The following is a 16,275-nucleotide window of genomic DNA, read 5'->3' as shown; positions in this document are numbered from 1 at the left end:
ATGCCATCTCGCAAAATAACACACTGGGTGAGTAATGTTATAATTAGAGGATAACAACCTGACATTTCAGTGCGGGCGCTGTTTATTGCACAGTTAACAAAACGGGACTCTTTACTGAATTGAAAGTAATGCAGCACTTGTTGGTTTTAATTCCTCATTTCATTAAAAAAGTTTATGTAAAACTGCCAGATAGACAAAATATATGTGCTTAAGTTAACTGTTTTTTAGGCAGTTATTACTCATTATTTTTGACTATGAATCGACATGTCGAGTACATTTTAAGTTCTGGTGAGTTTTCTTTTACCCTAAATTATTTATTAACATCTCTCAAAACTTGGTGGCACATTTAAAAAGGAGACGCTCTAATCTGTAAATGCGGGATTTATCTCAAACTGGAAACCATTGTTTTACTAATTATTTTTAATAGGCAAAGCTTAACTTCCTATTAGAAATGAAAGTAAGTTATGTTAAAGTTATAATCTCACACACCGTACATCCTTCTATGTATTCTTCATAACAGTAGCCTGCAATGTAACCAGTGATCTTCAAACAGCATTACTTTATGTATGTATTTATTTATGTATGTATATATTTATTTCTGAATATCTTTGTTTATTTATTTCTGAATAGGCGGTCTAAAGCTACCCCCCTAGCTGTTCTCTGGATTGACAACTGCATGCCCCGCCCCTCCCCAGGTTTGACGGACAGCAGTGGGCGGGGTCAGCGCCACCAAAGGCACGGGGGCGTTTTCGTGCGGGTTTTGCGGAACGGTCCGTTGCGGTGGATGCGTGATTGAGGTCCCGCGGCTAATAATCACCCCCCTTTTTGGGGCCGGAGTGCACGGCGCGGAGGAGCAGCCGGAAAAAGGTACCATCATATCACATCTGCCTGCCTGAAGGGTGTCAGTGTGTGGCTGCCTTTGCTTTATATGCCGCTGTCGCTTCGTCGGTCCCAGGTTTTTCCGCTTGTGGGGAGGGTGGGATGAAGTCAGACAGATGGGGGGGCAATGATTAAAAAAAAAATGTCTACATAAGTGTGTTGGGGTTGCGTATTTGATCATGACACTGCAGTGGGTGCGTTCTCAAGGTAGATTAGGTCTGTGCCAGTGGGGGGAAAAAAGCAGATTTCAATTAAATCAGTGTCATTTTTTTTTTTGTTGTTGTTATCATTGTGTGTCTGGGTGATGTGTGTGTGGGGGGGAGCAGCCTATTGCAACAGACCTTGCAGAACAGCAGCAGCAGGCCTATTCTTGTAAGTGGCTGCCATAGCCTTTCTGGAATTTTTTTCTTTTTTTTTAAGATAAGAGAGATGGGGTTTTATGAAAAATGTAGGCTAAGCCGACAGGACCTGAGATTTTAAATCTGTGGCCTAAAACATCATTTCATCTTCTATGAAAAATGTAATTCCTGCATGGTGGCCTGTCATGTCCTGTAAGATTAGATTGTCATTTCTGGGGTAAAAGAAAAAACAAAACAAAACAGAACAATAACCAGAGACAGTGCAGAGAGACAAGAGTATTATTTACTAAAATGGAAAGCTGTGCAATAATAATAACAGCCTGGCCTTGGACTCATACACACACACACACACACACTATGTGGTGGGATTAAAAGAGATATTTCACAAGCATTTTCCAGTCTTCATATTGCTTGCATAAAGGAATCTGTTGCAACACTTTTTTTAAAAATACATTTAAGTGCTTTTCACTGCTCTGACGTGGTGCCACAGTGAAAACCTGAAGACTTTACTTATTGATAAAGACCATTCACAGGTACCTAAAAACGCTCTTGTGCTTGACGTTTTTGCTTATGTAGACTTACGCTTGCATGTCTACAAGTCTGTGTGTGTGTGTATGTTTGTTTGTGTGTGTGTTTGTGTGATGTGGTGATGTCACAGCTTTGTTATAGAAACAGAGAAGCCTTGTGTCCTCATGATTAATTCATGTCCAGCTGCGGGATAGAGACAGAAGCAGCCAGTCACACACAGACAGGAGGAGCACGTACTTAAAGGAGGCTGAAATAAGTAACTACTGGTGGGGTGGCCAAGGAGACAGGAGAGACAGGTTGTCACAGAAAAAAAACAAAAAAAACAGACGAGATGAAAAAAGCAGTAAAAAAAAAAAAAAAAAACGACTCAAGGGGACTCTCATCATCATCGTCTGCGCTGTCTGACAAGCTTTCAGGCTGTACCAGGGAGGAGCAGAGCATCCTGCTGAGAGGAGTGCATCTGTTGTGTGGCTCCTCTGCATCCTTCTCTGGCTACACTCTGAATGTCAAGCCCCACTGAGCAGAACGGGATCCAGGTCGTCATGGAGACAGGAGCAGACCCTCGCTGGAACAGAGGCAGGTAGTCACTGTATCTTGGCTGGGCCCGCTGAGCGTAGAGGCACGCCCTCTGCTGTTGGCTGATAGCATCGGGGCCCACAGAGGCTCAGCTAATAGAAGGGCTGAGGGGGTCTGAGTGGCTTTGGATGTGAAACGCTGTGGAAATGATCAGCACATACTCCGGTGCATTAGCTCTGGGGACACACTCTGCTCACTGGAGTGCTATATTTCAAGACTTTGCTTTAGGCGTGTTCTCATTCTGTTGTAGAGGAGACTGAGTGCATCTACTGTACACAACCTGAACCAAAAATATCAAGCCTTTTTTTTTGTTTTTTTAAATCTCTGCCATTTTCTTTTTTTTTTTTTTGTGCTCCCTCTCATTCTCTCTTCTATTCCATACTCTCGTTATTGTCTTGTACCTGTTTTTACATCCCGTTAATCTCTTTCACTCATCTTCCTCTGTCTCCTTCTTCTTCATCACTCCACCTGTCTGTGCTCCTTTCTGCATCTTCTCAGCACCACTTTCCATTTCTGCTGCTTTTCCAATCTCACTTTCTCTGATCTGTGCCCTCTCTCTGCCTCAATCCCAGATAATTCCCTCTCTGTGGAATTGGAAGATTGGAGCAGGCGAGAGCAAAAGAGAGATTATACTGCCAGATTAGTGGACAGAAGCAGCAATACATAATCTCAGCACTGACACAAACGCGCACACACACACACACATACACATACAGTGTCACCCTCGGTCTCATGCAAACACGTGGGCACACGTGCACAAAGCATTTGCCACATGAATAAATGCGCGACACTTGTTGTTTTTTCTGAAACAGCTGTTTAACTCTCTTGCTTTGGCCTCTGACCTGCAGGGTGATGTGCCATCAGCCACTGGGGGGCATCTGTCCTCTCTGCCACCTGTTCATCCTCTGAAGCTTATGGGATAGGAGTGTGTCTGCCCCTTCCTGACCACTCTGCATCCCAACTGGAGTCACTTGTGCCAAAGCCGAATTGTGTTGAAGGAGAAGAGATGGGCAGCCCGGGCTCTGAAGTGGGTCTAGGCGGGTCAGTGGAGCCGGCTCTGGAGGCTCTGTGTCCAGAGTGCGGCCAGATCCACCGCAGCTGGGAAAACCACCTTTACAACTACCGTCTGGAAGTGGACGACGATCTGGTGTGCCACATCTGCCTGCAGCCACTGGTGCAGCCACTTGATACACCGTGTGGACACACCTTCTGCGCCCGCTGCCTGCGTAGCTTTCTCCAGGAGAGGGACTTCTGCCCTCTGGATAGGACACGGCTGCAGCTGCAGGCATGCCGCAGGTCCAGCATCCTGGTGCACAAGCTGCTGGACAAGCTGTCTGTGTCCTGCCCTTTGACCCCGGTCTGCTCCCTCAGCATGCCACGATGTGACCTGGAGGCGCACCTTAAACACAGGTAATAAAGCTTGTATGCAGATGGATGAATGCATGAAATCATTATGGCGCTATGCATGCAACCAGGATTTGATGAGTGTAAACTGCCAGGATAGCTTCTCAGTTAACAAAGCCAGAAGGTAATCAGTTGAAGATTCTTTAATAGCCATAAGCAGCATTCAGAACCACTCCCGCTTCACGATTGGCTTGTTTTTCACCTGAACCAATGGAGATATCAAAAATCAGAGTCCAAATCGGATAGACTTACCCGCCATTCTTAACCTTGAAGGTCTCCCCCTGTCCACATGCTTTGGCTTTTGGCCCATTTGGACCAGGTGCTGTGAGACCCTGCGGGGATTATTGGGCTGTAGGTCATGTGACGGGGGATTAGTGGTTCCCTACGACAGTCATGGGTTGGCTGACCAGGAGCCTTCGTGTTCTTATTCTGCAACCATGCTGAGCAACTTCAACACCAGAGATCTTTTCAATCACTTCTTCTGTGAGACAGCCAAGGGCAACCCCGGCCTGTGGTGAGTCGAACATGGTGGGATGTGAGGTCAGCGTGACCAGGAATGGCAAAAGGACATCTTTTAATCACTGCTTTCCTCTATTTCTTTATTTCAGTCTGTCTATCAGTTTGCTTTGCCTCTGTCCTGCTGACGTGCGTGTGTTTGCGTCAGGCTGTTGTTGCTGCTTCACGGATGGAATTCAATCAGTATATGGTGATGTTTTTGTGGCTGGTTGAGGTATTCTAATCAGTGCTCTTGATCTTTATGCAGACGTCTTTGTAGTTGAATCTCGTAAGAGTATTCACCGTGTTTTGATGCTGGTTTATTGACTGGTTTTCCAGTGTCCTCCTAACACCTCGATTAAGTTGAAGAGATTTTCTTTAACAAGATCACACTAACAGGCTATCACTTACAGTCCTTTTAAAGCTTTTCTGAGTCAACTGTTTTTTTTTTTTTACAAAAGAGCCCTGCTATCAGGCTCTGATTTGAATGCCCTTTAAAAGAAAGCTGCGTACCAAAATGCCAGCCAATGTAGCCAAAAGCCACAATTACAAGATAATGGTAAATGGTCAAATGTTGTGTAACAGCAGCAGTCGTCATCTTCTAGCGAGGCCGTAAGTAGTGTGTATGCCCTTTTAAACATTTATTGTTAAAAGTATCTGCGTCCTGGCCTCATCCCTCTGAAGAATACATGCGTAAGGTTGTGTTGACAAGATAAGGAAAGATGGTTTAACAGATCACACAAGGTCACTGCGAGGACTAACCCGGCATTCTTTAGCAAAGCTTAAACCTTGGCCCCGTGCGGGTTCACCGTTTCCCTGCTCTGCAGACTTAGGTTTAATATAGCAGCCAACAGTCTGCTGTGTTTGTGTGACTTTGTAAGTCAACATTGTAGATATCAGACATTAGATTAAAAGAGGAGGACACGGTGTTCCACAGTGATTAAGGTGAGCTGCTTTATTTTGTTGCTGATGGTGTGTACATGTGAGGAATGAACTTTCACTGGCCCTGAAGAAAAGGAACCAAATGACAACCTCTATGTATGGGTATATATATATATATATATATATATATATAACCACTTTACCAGTTTTCCTTTCAAAACGAGTTATTCTTTGCAAAAATGCAATGGGCCAAGAATAGAAGAGGAAGAAAATTCATTAAAGAAAACAGAATTACTCTATATCACAAGGGCTTCAACACCTGTCACCGCTAAGTTACCACTTACACTAAATAAGGAAATTAAGGCATATTGACCCCTTGAGTGAGTCGTTGGATGTTTATTTTTAAATTGTTAAGTGAATACTTTCTATTTTTGTGGGGAAGAACGGACGCGTCGTTCTCCAGCTAGATCTGTGTTTCTTTTTAAGGAAAGCGACTGGACTTTTTATAACTAACTTGTAGCTGATCATCTGATCTCAGAGCCGTTTATACAACACATCCGTGCAGTTTTCTCTCTTTTAAGCTTCTCAGATGTGAGTATTTGCTGGCTTTCTCTCCTTTAAGGTTTCAAACTGTTGGTTGGGTAAAATAAGCAAAAACAAACCAACAAAAAAAAACACACTTTGGGAATTTGTGAGAGACATTTTTGCCACTGTTTTGTGACTTTGTAATGCTTCATGGCATAGAATTCTTATTCCTCTGAGAGCTTTAAGGTCTTCATATTGGCTTAAAACCCATTAACTAAAGTAATTGCAAACTGTATAAGAAAGAAATTTCTCAAAACAAAAAAAAATCTAGAGTTTTGGTCTTTTGAGGCGACTTTTTCTCTCCTCAGTGCTGTGCACCCTCTCCATCCTCGGATCAGATGAGCATCTCATCAAATTAACTGAACCTGGTTTTCTTTAAACTGACACCTGTTGCTTGATGAAAGGTGTCCTGGGATGCGGTGTCAGCAGACGAATGGGGACGGTCCACGATGCGAGAGCGGGGATGAGCGAGCGATGGTGAACAGCCCTCCTAGGTCACCGCATACTCCACAGACAGAGTTGAGGGACCGCACGCCCTCACCGCCCTCTGGACCCAATAACAGCTGCAGTAATGGGCCTGTGTGGACAGATGATGCTGGCCTTGACAACCCTGCCTTTGAGGAAAGCACAGAAGAAGACAGTGAGTTGATCCATCAACCTTGTCCTTGGTGAAGAGATTAAGATTGTCAATAAAGTTAATAACATAATTATCATCCATCTCTTCATGTCCCTCTGTCTGTAGGTGTAGTAGGGTTGGAGTGCGTGGTCCCCAGGGTGAAGAGGCCCCTCAGTAATCCCTGTATCCATCTCCTCCGCTCTGTTAGCTCCACTTCCTCTGGCTGGGACTGCCCTGAATCCCCGCCTCTGTCTGCCGAGGAGGGTATGACATCATTTGTTCCTCTGACTGAGGATGTTCTCAAAGAGAGCTCAGATAATGAAAAACTTATCTTCCTTGCAAGCTGTAGTCTTAGACAAAAAAAAAAGGATAATCACATCCAGCCAGCATTGTGCTAAAGGCTGGGAAGATGTGGAAATTGCTTTCTGAAGTGCAGCTGTGTAATGTCACTGGTGTGCCCATTAGGCTGTGTGAAGCTGCCCTCCCTTCCTGAAGGAGAGATAACTGCCATAGAGGTGCACCGTGCAAACCCATACGTCGAGCTGGGAATCAGCATCGTTGGTGGAAATGAGACTCCGCTCATCAATATTGTGATTCAGGAAGTTTACCGAGACGGGGTCATCGCACGGGACGGGAGACTGCTGGCTGGGGATCAGATACTCCAGGTGAGAGATTAATTTCAGGTTTGGTTTTTCAGTGTTTTCAGGGAATACTTGGTGAAGACAAGCTCTTACTAAACATTTTATTAAGAGTCCAATACACTGGCTGATATATGCAAGCTGATATACTCAGCTGTGATGCTACTCTGCAACATGTGCTGCAGATAGTGTAGTGCTGAGAATATTGTAAACAGTGGAGTAGGGTGCACTGTTCTGAATATGCTATATAATTGCAACATTTCTAAATTACCTTATCCTTTTCTACATTGTGTTTGATTTTTTTTTAAGTATATTTTATAGGTTTTATTTTCCTTGTCTTTTGATTCCTCTCTGCTTCAAGGTAAACAACGTGGACATCAGTAACGTACCGCACAGTTTTGCTCGCTCTACCCTGGCACGCCCTTGTACCACCCTGCAGCTGACTGTGCTTCGGGAGCGTCGCTGTGCATCTCGGGCGCCTCCCTCCTCTTCCTCCTCCACCCCAGCAGTGCCCCATGCCCCCTGCTCCACTCCCGAAGTCACCCCGCCCAGCCCTGCCACGCTAAGAATTACCCTACATAAGCGAGATTCCACAGAGCAGCTCGGCATCAAGCTGGTCCGGCGAACAGATGAGTCAGGGGTGTTTGTGTTGGATCTCCTTGAGGGAGGCCTAGCTGCCAAGGATGGCAGACTGCGGAGTAACGACCGCGTGCTCGCAGTAAATGAACAGGACTTACGGCACGGCACCCCAGAGCAGGCTGCTCAAATCATACAGGTGCAGTTCATTTATTTTCTCTATAATGCTGGATTTCTGTTTTCAGGGGCTGAAAAATGATTGTGTTACTTCAGATTTGTCTCTAAAGCACCGACTCTGCCCTTTCAGGCCAGCGGAGAACGAGTCCACCTGCTGATTGGCCGTCCCAGCAAACCAACTCCACCCCCACCGCCAAAGTCGAGCTCCACCAGAGACCTCTACTGCCTTGATCACTTCCTGCCTAACCACAGCTCTACCCCGAGTCCTGTGGCCATACACCTGTCCCGCACCAGCACCCACAGAGTGAGGACATGTCTTACATACATATCCGTGCATATTTGGTTTCACTTATACACTGTGACAAAGTGGAATTTTATGGGATGAAAACCTGAACTGAGAATTAAAAACAATACTGTGCAAAAGAGTAACATTTTAGTAACATTTATAGTCGCATTTTGTTACTGTATTAAGGCCAAGCCTGTGTTTGTGTTGTCTCCTTGTGATTGCTTGCAGGACCTGTCCCAGTGTGTGACCTGTAAGGAGAAACACATCACTGTGAAGAAGGAACCGCATGAGTCTCTGGGCATGACTGTTGCAGGAGGGCGGGGCAGCAAGAGCGGGGAGCTGCCGATCTTTGTGACGAGCGTCCAACCACACGGCTGCTTGTCAAGGGACGGACGAATCAAAAGAGGTGAACACTCCCTCTGGACCAATTAAGCCACATCCCAAACATCCCATCAGAAACCACTGCATCTTCTCGCTCCCTCTCCCAGGTGATGTGCTGCTGAGCATCAACGGGCAGGACTTGACGTACCTGAGCCACAGTGAGGCTGTGGGCACCTTGAAGGCCAGCGCTGCGTCGCCCTCGGTCCAGCTGCGAGTGCTTGAGGTCAGCATGGTGGAAGAGCAAGACCATGACGAGCTGCTGCCTCACACTCATGACAGTGACTTCGATGCCAACTGGTCGCCATCATGGGTCATGTGGCTGGGCCTGCCCAGGTGAGCACACAGAGGAAATACAATAGTTCTGGACATAGAACCAAATGTCAGTCTGTTGTTTTAAAGGGGTGCTGTGCAAACTGTGAGTGTATGCATTATAAAGTAAATGAAAGCATGTATTATCATAAAATGTTGTGGGGTTTTTTTTGTTTTTTGTCACAAGTAATTATTACTGATTCTAGGGTTTTGTGCTGATCGGTTGGTTAAATGTTTTTGGTCGTTTGGCCCAGGGATTTTGACTATGTATTGGAAATATTAAAATGAGTGTGCTAAGTCTGGTCGTGGGTTCATAATCTTTCTGTCTGTCTGTCCGTCTGTCTGTCCAGCCCTCTTTCACTCTGCTCTCCACCCTCTCCTTGCAGCTACCTGCACAGTAGTCACGAGATTGTCCTGCGCAGGAGCCACCCTGGCAGCTGGGGATTTAGCATCGTCGGGGGATACGAGGAAAGCCACGGCAACCAGGCGTTCTTCATCAAGACTATCGTCCTCGGGACACCCGCGTACTATGACGGCCGCCTCAAGTAAGGGATCAGTTGTACGTCACATGATTATCTGTGGCTTACAAAAGCATGAAAACTCTTCCTATTTGGCATAGATAAGGCTCGTGTGATAAAAGATTATAAGATCAGAGTGTTTCCTGTGTTTTTATACAGTAATTTAATGTGATTTTTTTTTTTCTTTTACATTGAGCTTTATAAAGAAACAATTGTAAGATGGAAAAGCTTTCTGCTTGAAGCTTTTGAGACTTCAGTAAAAGAAGAAAGTACAGAGCAAGCTCTGAGTAATCCCGGCAGATCAGCTGAGCTCAGTGCCAGCCTAAATCAGTCAGTGGCTCATCTGATATCTTTTATCCAATTGGTAAATCTCAGATAGGGCACTCTGTTTAAGCTGTTTTAGCCTGCCCAAAGTTGCTGCACATCTGCTATCCACTTTGCAACCCATCTCCACTCCAACTCTTCCTATTCACATTCTGATTTAATCAATGTTTTATCTGCTGTTTTCATGTCTGCTTGCTTCATGTTGAGGTCTTGCTGCTCCTGCTCTCCTCATGAAATATGAATTACTACAGAAATAATGTTGTTGTGTAGTAGCTGTGAAAGCTCAAAAGGCCATTTGTAGTGATTTTATGCTAAGCTTTAGGGGCATGGCAGCAAAGAGTAAAATAATTTGGTTCTTTTTTTTTTTTGCATTTTTGGCCACAGTGGCTTTCATTAATAGTGAAGGGAGACAGGGGGAAGATACATTGGAAAACTGGCAACTTGCCAGGACTCGAACCCACACTGCCTGCACCGCAAAGCGGCATATGTATGTGGTTGCCTGCTCCACCACTGAGCTACCTGGGCACCAGGGGTTTTTTTTAAAAAATCATCTGTGTGTATATCAAGATATATGTCTTCTGAGTATTTACACAAGGATAGCATTTATCTTAAATTAGGGTCATGGGTCTTCCCTTTCTCTGTACAGTTTTTGTGTCAGCAGTACAAAAAAAATTCAGAATAAAGGCTAATCTTTCTGCAGAGACTTAAGAATAAATCTAGTGATCAGTTTTTTATTTTGCCAAAAATTCTTTGGAAAAGAAAAGAGCAAACAAAAACATCAGTAAACTGATCCTAATAAGTATCATATGCATGCCATAGAGCTTTATTGTTATCTAAAAAGATAAAAACACCTCCATGAGCCACTCTTGCACCGGGTGACATGTTACTTCACTTCTTTTAAGAAAATAAAATAAAACTGCACTGCTTCTTTTTGGAAACTCCCAAGTGTCTTTAAAGATGTTGGAGTTAGAACAGCAGCCTGCAATTACTTTAATTGCAAATTAATACACTGCTGATTATAGTCATCTCAAAAGGCTTGTCTTCATGTGTGTTGTACTGTTTCTAAGTCTGTGATAAATTGTCTCTTGGTGTCATCTTAGGTGTGGTGACATGATAGTGGCAGTCAACGGCCTGTCGACAGCAGGAATGAGCCACTCTGCGTTGGTGCCCATGCTGAAAGAGCAGCGCAGCCGGGTGGCACTTACTGTAGTCTCCTGGCCCGGCAGTCTAGTATAGCTGGGCCAGATCATCAGCAGGTTGTGCACTCCATAGAGTCCACCCAGAATGTTCTATATTGGGAACAACCTTGGCCAAAGTGAACTGGTACATGCTACTGTACATCGCTCCATATCGGGCTTAATCCAGGACCAAACGCATTCAGAACTACTGAAGACCCAGCAGGACCAAGCCTGTCCTGACCAGGTGGGAACTGATCCAGATCGTGCCACGTCACGCGACAGACTGCATTCACACACACACTCCTGAGATCATATGGTCATGTTGTCTTCACTCCCACAGGGAGAATAGTACTGCAACTGTTAACAGGCGATCTGTGCTGTATTCACCTCACCAGGCAGTTGTAGAATCCAGGGCTATATTCAGGTGGATGCATCGTTGCAGGTAGAGATTAAATATTTTTGAGAAGTAGTCTGCGATCCGTCATCTAGGATAATGAATGTTAAATCAGTTATAAATCAAGATGTTCTGCAAGACCAGTGCTGTATCCAGCTGAATAAGCCTCAGGCCTTATTAGAAACCTGCCACACCCTGGGGGCTCAGCTGCCCTTAGGCCTCATCACCATGAAAACCAGCTGTCCCATCAGCTGGAGTTTTATACATGTGTTTGAATGTGTGCCGTTTGTTTAATAAACACTTCTGCAAAGGATTAATGACTCCACAGTGTTTTTCACTTTATAAGTGAGAGGATTTTTTTTGGGCATGTTATCACACCAACTACTATCAAAACATTGCAACAGTGATATGGTGCATTGTTGAGGCTTTTATTTGCGCATTCATAAACAAAAGTAAACCAGAAATGTGTCATTTCTCCATTAAGGAACATATCTAGAGCTTTATAATGCAGGCTCAAGATTTGTTATCCTCTAAAGTCGTGTTGTGCAGCTTCGCAGCAAGTTTGTCGGCCTCCGCTTGATTGGCTGCAGCTGCGAGGCCAACCTGCTGTGCCATCCACCGGGGCCAGTTCTTTTTAGGATGCAGTTTCTGTAAAGAGAGGGGGGGGGCATATACAAGGACTGATTATAGGAAAGTCTGTTCCCTTTTTAGAATTAATGTCTACAGTACCTTCAGCTTTTTCTTTGTTGGGTCATGCACTACTCCATGTCGCCAAAGGCTTTCCTAATTGACAAAAAAAAAAAAAAAAAATTACAATGCTGTGTAATTTTATTTAGTCCAGTGTCAAGGACGAAACTACCATTTAGACGTGCCAAATATAATGAAGGTTACTCGACTTGAAGTGCATCCAATCTCATCCTATAGTTTTGATAAATGTCAGTTGGTCATTGGGCTGCAACCCCAAGTCTCTAAACTGAAGTGCAGGTTCACCTTCATGGCAAAGCTCTTTTCACAGCCAGGAACAGCACAGCTAAATGGCTTCTTCCCCTCATGGTCTCCCAGTATGTGACTCTCCAAGTTGAAGCGGCGAGTAAAGGTTTTGTCACAGCTTTCTCTGGGGCATGGAAACATCCTCTTTTCCCCAGAGTGGACACGAAGCTCATGATGGCGCAAGAACCAGAAGTTGCTGAACAGCTTGTTGCACCTTCCACACAGCACCTTGTCTGAGACCAGAGAAACTGTTAGAGTACAGCTGGCATTTGTGATTCCCGTGGTGTTAATGCTTCCCCCGCATTTTATTTATACCTTTGTGTTCTCTTCTGTGCTTCAGATATTCTGACCATGTTTTTCCCTGAAAAGGACACCCTTCAGTCTCACAAGGGTAGCCTGCCACAGAGAGAGAGTGTTTTTTGTTTTTTTTAAAAACACACATTAAAAGAACTTCAGTGCTTTGGTACCAACTTACCCTCATGCAGTCTCTCATGACGCTTCAGTTTTCTAAGGGTGGGAAATTCTCTCGTACATCCATTCAAGGAGCAACTTCAACAGAAATAAGAAGGTGGGTAGAGTTGAAGTGACCAAGGACAAAAATAAATAAATAAGTTCTTGCATCAGCTTAGCAGCCACTTACTGAAAAGGCAGATTCTGTTGGTGCTCACATTGATGCGCTTTCAGTTGGTTCTTCTTGTTGAAATGCTTTTCACAGCCCTGATGATCACACTAAAAAGAAGCAGAATTTAAGATGTCCTGCAAATAAACTGCAGGACATCTTAAAAAGAATGCAAGGTAAGGATTGCCATACTTGATATCGCTTTTCCTGGTGCTGATGGACTCGAGCCACGTGGTTCTTCAGGCTGGCACTTCTCACAAATGCCTCAGAGCATCCATCAGCTGGACACCTGGACAGCAGAACAGGTAAGGTTCAGAGTAATTAAGTTAGTTTTTCCTTGTAATTTCACAATTCGGCACAATGGCTTACTTGTGTGGCTTTTCCCCACTATGACTGAGCTCATGTCTGCTGAGTTGATAGCGAGTGCAGAAGCACCTGTCACAGCTCTCACAGGAGAACGGTTTCTAAGATTTAACATTAAACAAGCATTTAATGCCCATTCAATCTCATCATTCACATATCAGCTATTTATTGCTGTCCCATTTGGCTTGTAGGATTTCTGAGCCACTTACCAATCCTGTGTGTTTGCAAAGGTGAGCATCAAGCTTCCATGACTTACTGAACGTAGCTTTACAGTCAACAAAGGAGCAAACATACATTTTTTGACTTTGCAACCGCTCCCCCATCTTTAATAAGGGTTGTGGTCACAGACCAAACTTTTAGCAAAGGGGTAGGACACTGAGTGACCTACAAATCACCAATGCACATGTGCTTAATTTATGTTATTGGAATGTACCAATTAAGGCAAAAAAAAGGGGGTGTTTTGCCTCATTGCCTCACCTACATTAAGCTGTACAGGATACTTAAACATGTAAGATACTAGAAAATGATTTAGACCCACTTATATTCAAACATTATAAAAGTCCATGACTCTTTACCCCACATGTATTGATACAGGTTTTAAAAATGTCACCAGCACTCCTTGCAGTAGGTTTTCCTATCAGCTGATCTGCTGTGTGGTGCACAGGCTGAGAGAGGCGACTGTCTGTCTCCATTAATCACACACACACACACACAGATTTGACTCCACTAATCTTAATCTTATCATCCCTCCAATAAGGTTCTCTGATTGGTGTGATTTATGATGGCTGTCTGAAATATTTCATCAGTGAGCTCCATTGTAACAAGCAAACCTGAAACTAAATCCAATCAAACATTAGTCCTGATTCTCACACACACACACACACACACACATATACCTCCATTCAATTAAAACACAAACTCATATATTAAATATTGTTCCAAACAGCTTCCTGAGACTATTCATTATTATTTGTAAATCCTAACAATTGATCATTTCATACAGCGATTTCCATAGAGTATAGAAGCTTTACAACAACAAAATGTACTTGATAAAACCAGGGTGTTTGATCCTTTATAACTTCAGTGTTGCAAGAGAACAAAACTCTTTTCTTTCATGCATTTTTAAGCTTTAAATAAATTGAGCCCAAACCTTCAAGGCTTTAAAAAAAATCATTCACTGACAATCCAGCGACATTATCTGCCTGTCTAAACATTGCAGATCACTCTTTGCGCCCATGCCGTGCTCTCATGTGAAACCTTTGACTGATTTTTGTGAATAAGACCTATTGAGAGCCTGTTGGGCGTTACCTCAGTGCCCTCCCACGCTTCAGGTAAGCATACTGGGGTCAGTTGACACTGTTATCAATGTCCCCCTCCTCTCATCCGGCTCCACCCCCACCCCCCCCCCCCCCCCCCCCCCCCACACACACACACTACCAACACCACCACCACCACCTCCATCTGTGCTGTCAGGGACAGGATCAATACAGCTGGCCCAATATCTACATGTATGGCCGTGCCTACACCTGTCTCTGATAACCATACAGACTCTCACCCCACCTATCACACACACAGATACTGCATGTTTGGCCTGGAGTAGGATTTTCTTGTGCCTTTGTCAGACCTTCAGGCCTATCCCAAACACACACCGTCACACCCGCACTTGCATCACAGTCACACATATTAGTCTCACAATCTCTGAAGGTCTTTTTTATTTTTTTTTCCAAGAACTGGGAGAATACGAGGGATGGAGAGGCCTCAGAAGGGAATAAGATCACACTGAAAGTGGCCGGTTTACCAGTACGGCAAAAATAATTTATGATCTCACGTGTTCTTTGTTGGTTTTCATTTGTGGCCCTCGCAGAACAGCAATTGAACTAACTTAATTTTTTTTCAGTACTCTGTGCTAAAGTAGAAACTTTAAATAACTGTAGTTTACTTTTCAGATTTTTAAACAAATTTAATAATGTTACATTTTAACAAACCAAAATTTTAAAATAACCAAAATTATTTAAAAATCATTTTAATAAAGCTGCTAGAAATACCCCTAACACATCATTGCATCAGCAGCAATGCATTCAGTCTGATAATATAGTGCTATTTATCAGTAAAAATGTCCATTGCATTTGCTCATTTGCTTCATACAACACGATAAATGCTTACTTTTGCTTTGGTTACCCATTGATTTGTTTGTTATTGTTTATTGGTTTGTTTGGGTTTTTGGGGGGGATATATTAATATATTAATAGCAGATTGAATTGTAACTATATTGTACTCATATAAACTTCCATATATGCAGTGTGTGACAAAGAAAGTTCTCACTGTACTCTCTGCGGTGCTGTGAAAAATTAAGCACATGATTCAGTAGAACCACCTTTAGCAGCAATAACTTGAAGTAACTGTTCTGTGTGACTTTATCAGTCTCTCACTTAACTGAGGAAGAATTTTAGCTTTTTTAGTTTTTTACAGTATAGCTTCAGTTCATTGAGGTTTGTGGGCATTCATTTACTCACAGCTCTCTTAAGGACCTGCCAAAACTTTGACTCCTATAGCATGACCCACTTTTGGCCAAGCTTTAGCTGTTGGACAGATGGCCTCATCTTTGACTATAGAATACTTTGGTATAGTGATAAGTTCATGGTTGACTCAATGGCTGAAAGGTGCCCAGGGCCTGTGGCTGCAAAACGAACCCAAATCATCACCCCTCTGCCGCCATGCTCGACAGCTGGTATGAGCAGCTTTGCGAACCTAGTCTGTGGTGCCATGTTCTTTTTAGAGAGAAGAGGCTTTCCCCTGGCAGCCCTTCCAAACTAGCTATATTTGTTCTGTCTTTTTCTAATTGTATTGCCATAAACTTTAACACTTAACATGCTAACTGAGCAATCTGACCTTGAGGTGAATAATTTGCTGGGATATCCACTCCTGGGAGGATTGTCAACTTCCCTGAATGATTTCCACTTGTTCATAAATACATTGTATACACTTGAATGCTCCAGACCAGCAAACTACTAAAACATCTGCTTTCACAGAGGTTCTCCCACTTGCCGATGATCACTTAATCATGTGCATTTGATTAGCAGCACCTGGCTGCTACTTACCCTCTTAATTCCTATGGAAAGGGTAAGAGTGCACTTAGTTTATCACAGGGCTGCTCAGAGGGCTGTGCAAACTTTATATATATATATATATATATATATA

General features: G+C 43.7%; 2 protein-coding genes across 4 annotated transcripts; one reads left to right on the top strand and one right to left on the bottom strand.

Moving 5' to 3' along the window:
* Positions 1-716: 716 nt before the first annotated feature.
* Positions 717-11,410, top strand: lnx2a (ligand of numb-protein X 2a). 2 transcript variants are annotated; one of them, XM_030756743.1, is made up of 11 exons: positions 717-867; positions 3,191-3,752; positions 6,113-6,348; positions 6,451-6,588; positions 6,790-6,989; positions 7,324-7,737; positions 7,846-8,019; positions 8,230-8,407; positions 8,490-8,715; positions 9,078-9,236; positions 10,634-11,410. In XM_030756743.1, the coding sequence occupies exons 2-11, from the start codon at positions 3,349-3,351 to the stop codon at positions 10,767-10,769; spliced, it is 2,265 nt and encodes a 754-aa protein (XP_030612603.1). In that variant the 5' UTR covers positions 717-867; positions 3,191-3,348; the 3' UTR covers positions 10,770-11,410. The 2 variants fall into 2 exon arrangements, with proteins under 2 accessions (XP_030612603.1, XP_030612602.1); XM_030756742.1 differs by having other exon boundaries at positions 9,042-9,236.
* An 83-nt stretch (positions 11,411-11,493) lies between these two features.
* gtf3ab (general transcription factor IIIA, b) lies at positions 11,494-13,458 on the bottom strand. 2 transcript variants are annotated; one of them, XM_030756744.1, is made up of 9 exons: positions 13,287-13,458; positions 13,084-13,178; positions 12,907-13,003; positions 12,736-12,824; positions 12,571-12,644; positions 12,411-12,491; positions 12,096-12,328; positions 11,835-11,888; positions 11,494-11,753 (listed from the first exon to the last, which is right to left on the bottom strand). In XM_030756744.1, the coding sequence occupies exons 1-9, from the start codon at positions 13,398-13,400 to the stop codon at positions 11,619-11,621; spliced, it is 972 nt and encodes a 323-aa protein (XP_030612604.1). In that variant the 5' UTR covers positions 13,401-13,458; the 3' UTR covers positions 11,494-11,618. The 2 variants fall into 2 exon arrangements, with proteins under 2 accessions (XP_030612604.1, XP_030612605.1); XM_030756745.1 differs by lacking the exon at positions 11,835-11,888.
* Positions 13,459-16,275: the final 2,817 nt, after the last annotated feature.

This window comes from Archocentrus centrarchus, chromosome 20 (genome assembly GCF_007364275.1).
Source record: "Archocentrus centrarchus isolate MPI-CPG fArcCen1 chromosome 20, fArcCen1, whole genome shotgun sequence".
Classification (NCBI taxonomy): domain Eukaryota; kingdom Metazoa; phylum Chordata; class Actinopteri; order Cichliformes; family Cichlidae; genus Archocentrus; species Archocentrus centrarchus.
Note: the sequence above shows the minus strand (reverse complement) of the source record. Positions and strands in the feature narration are given on the sequence as shown.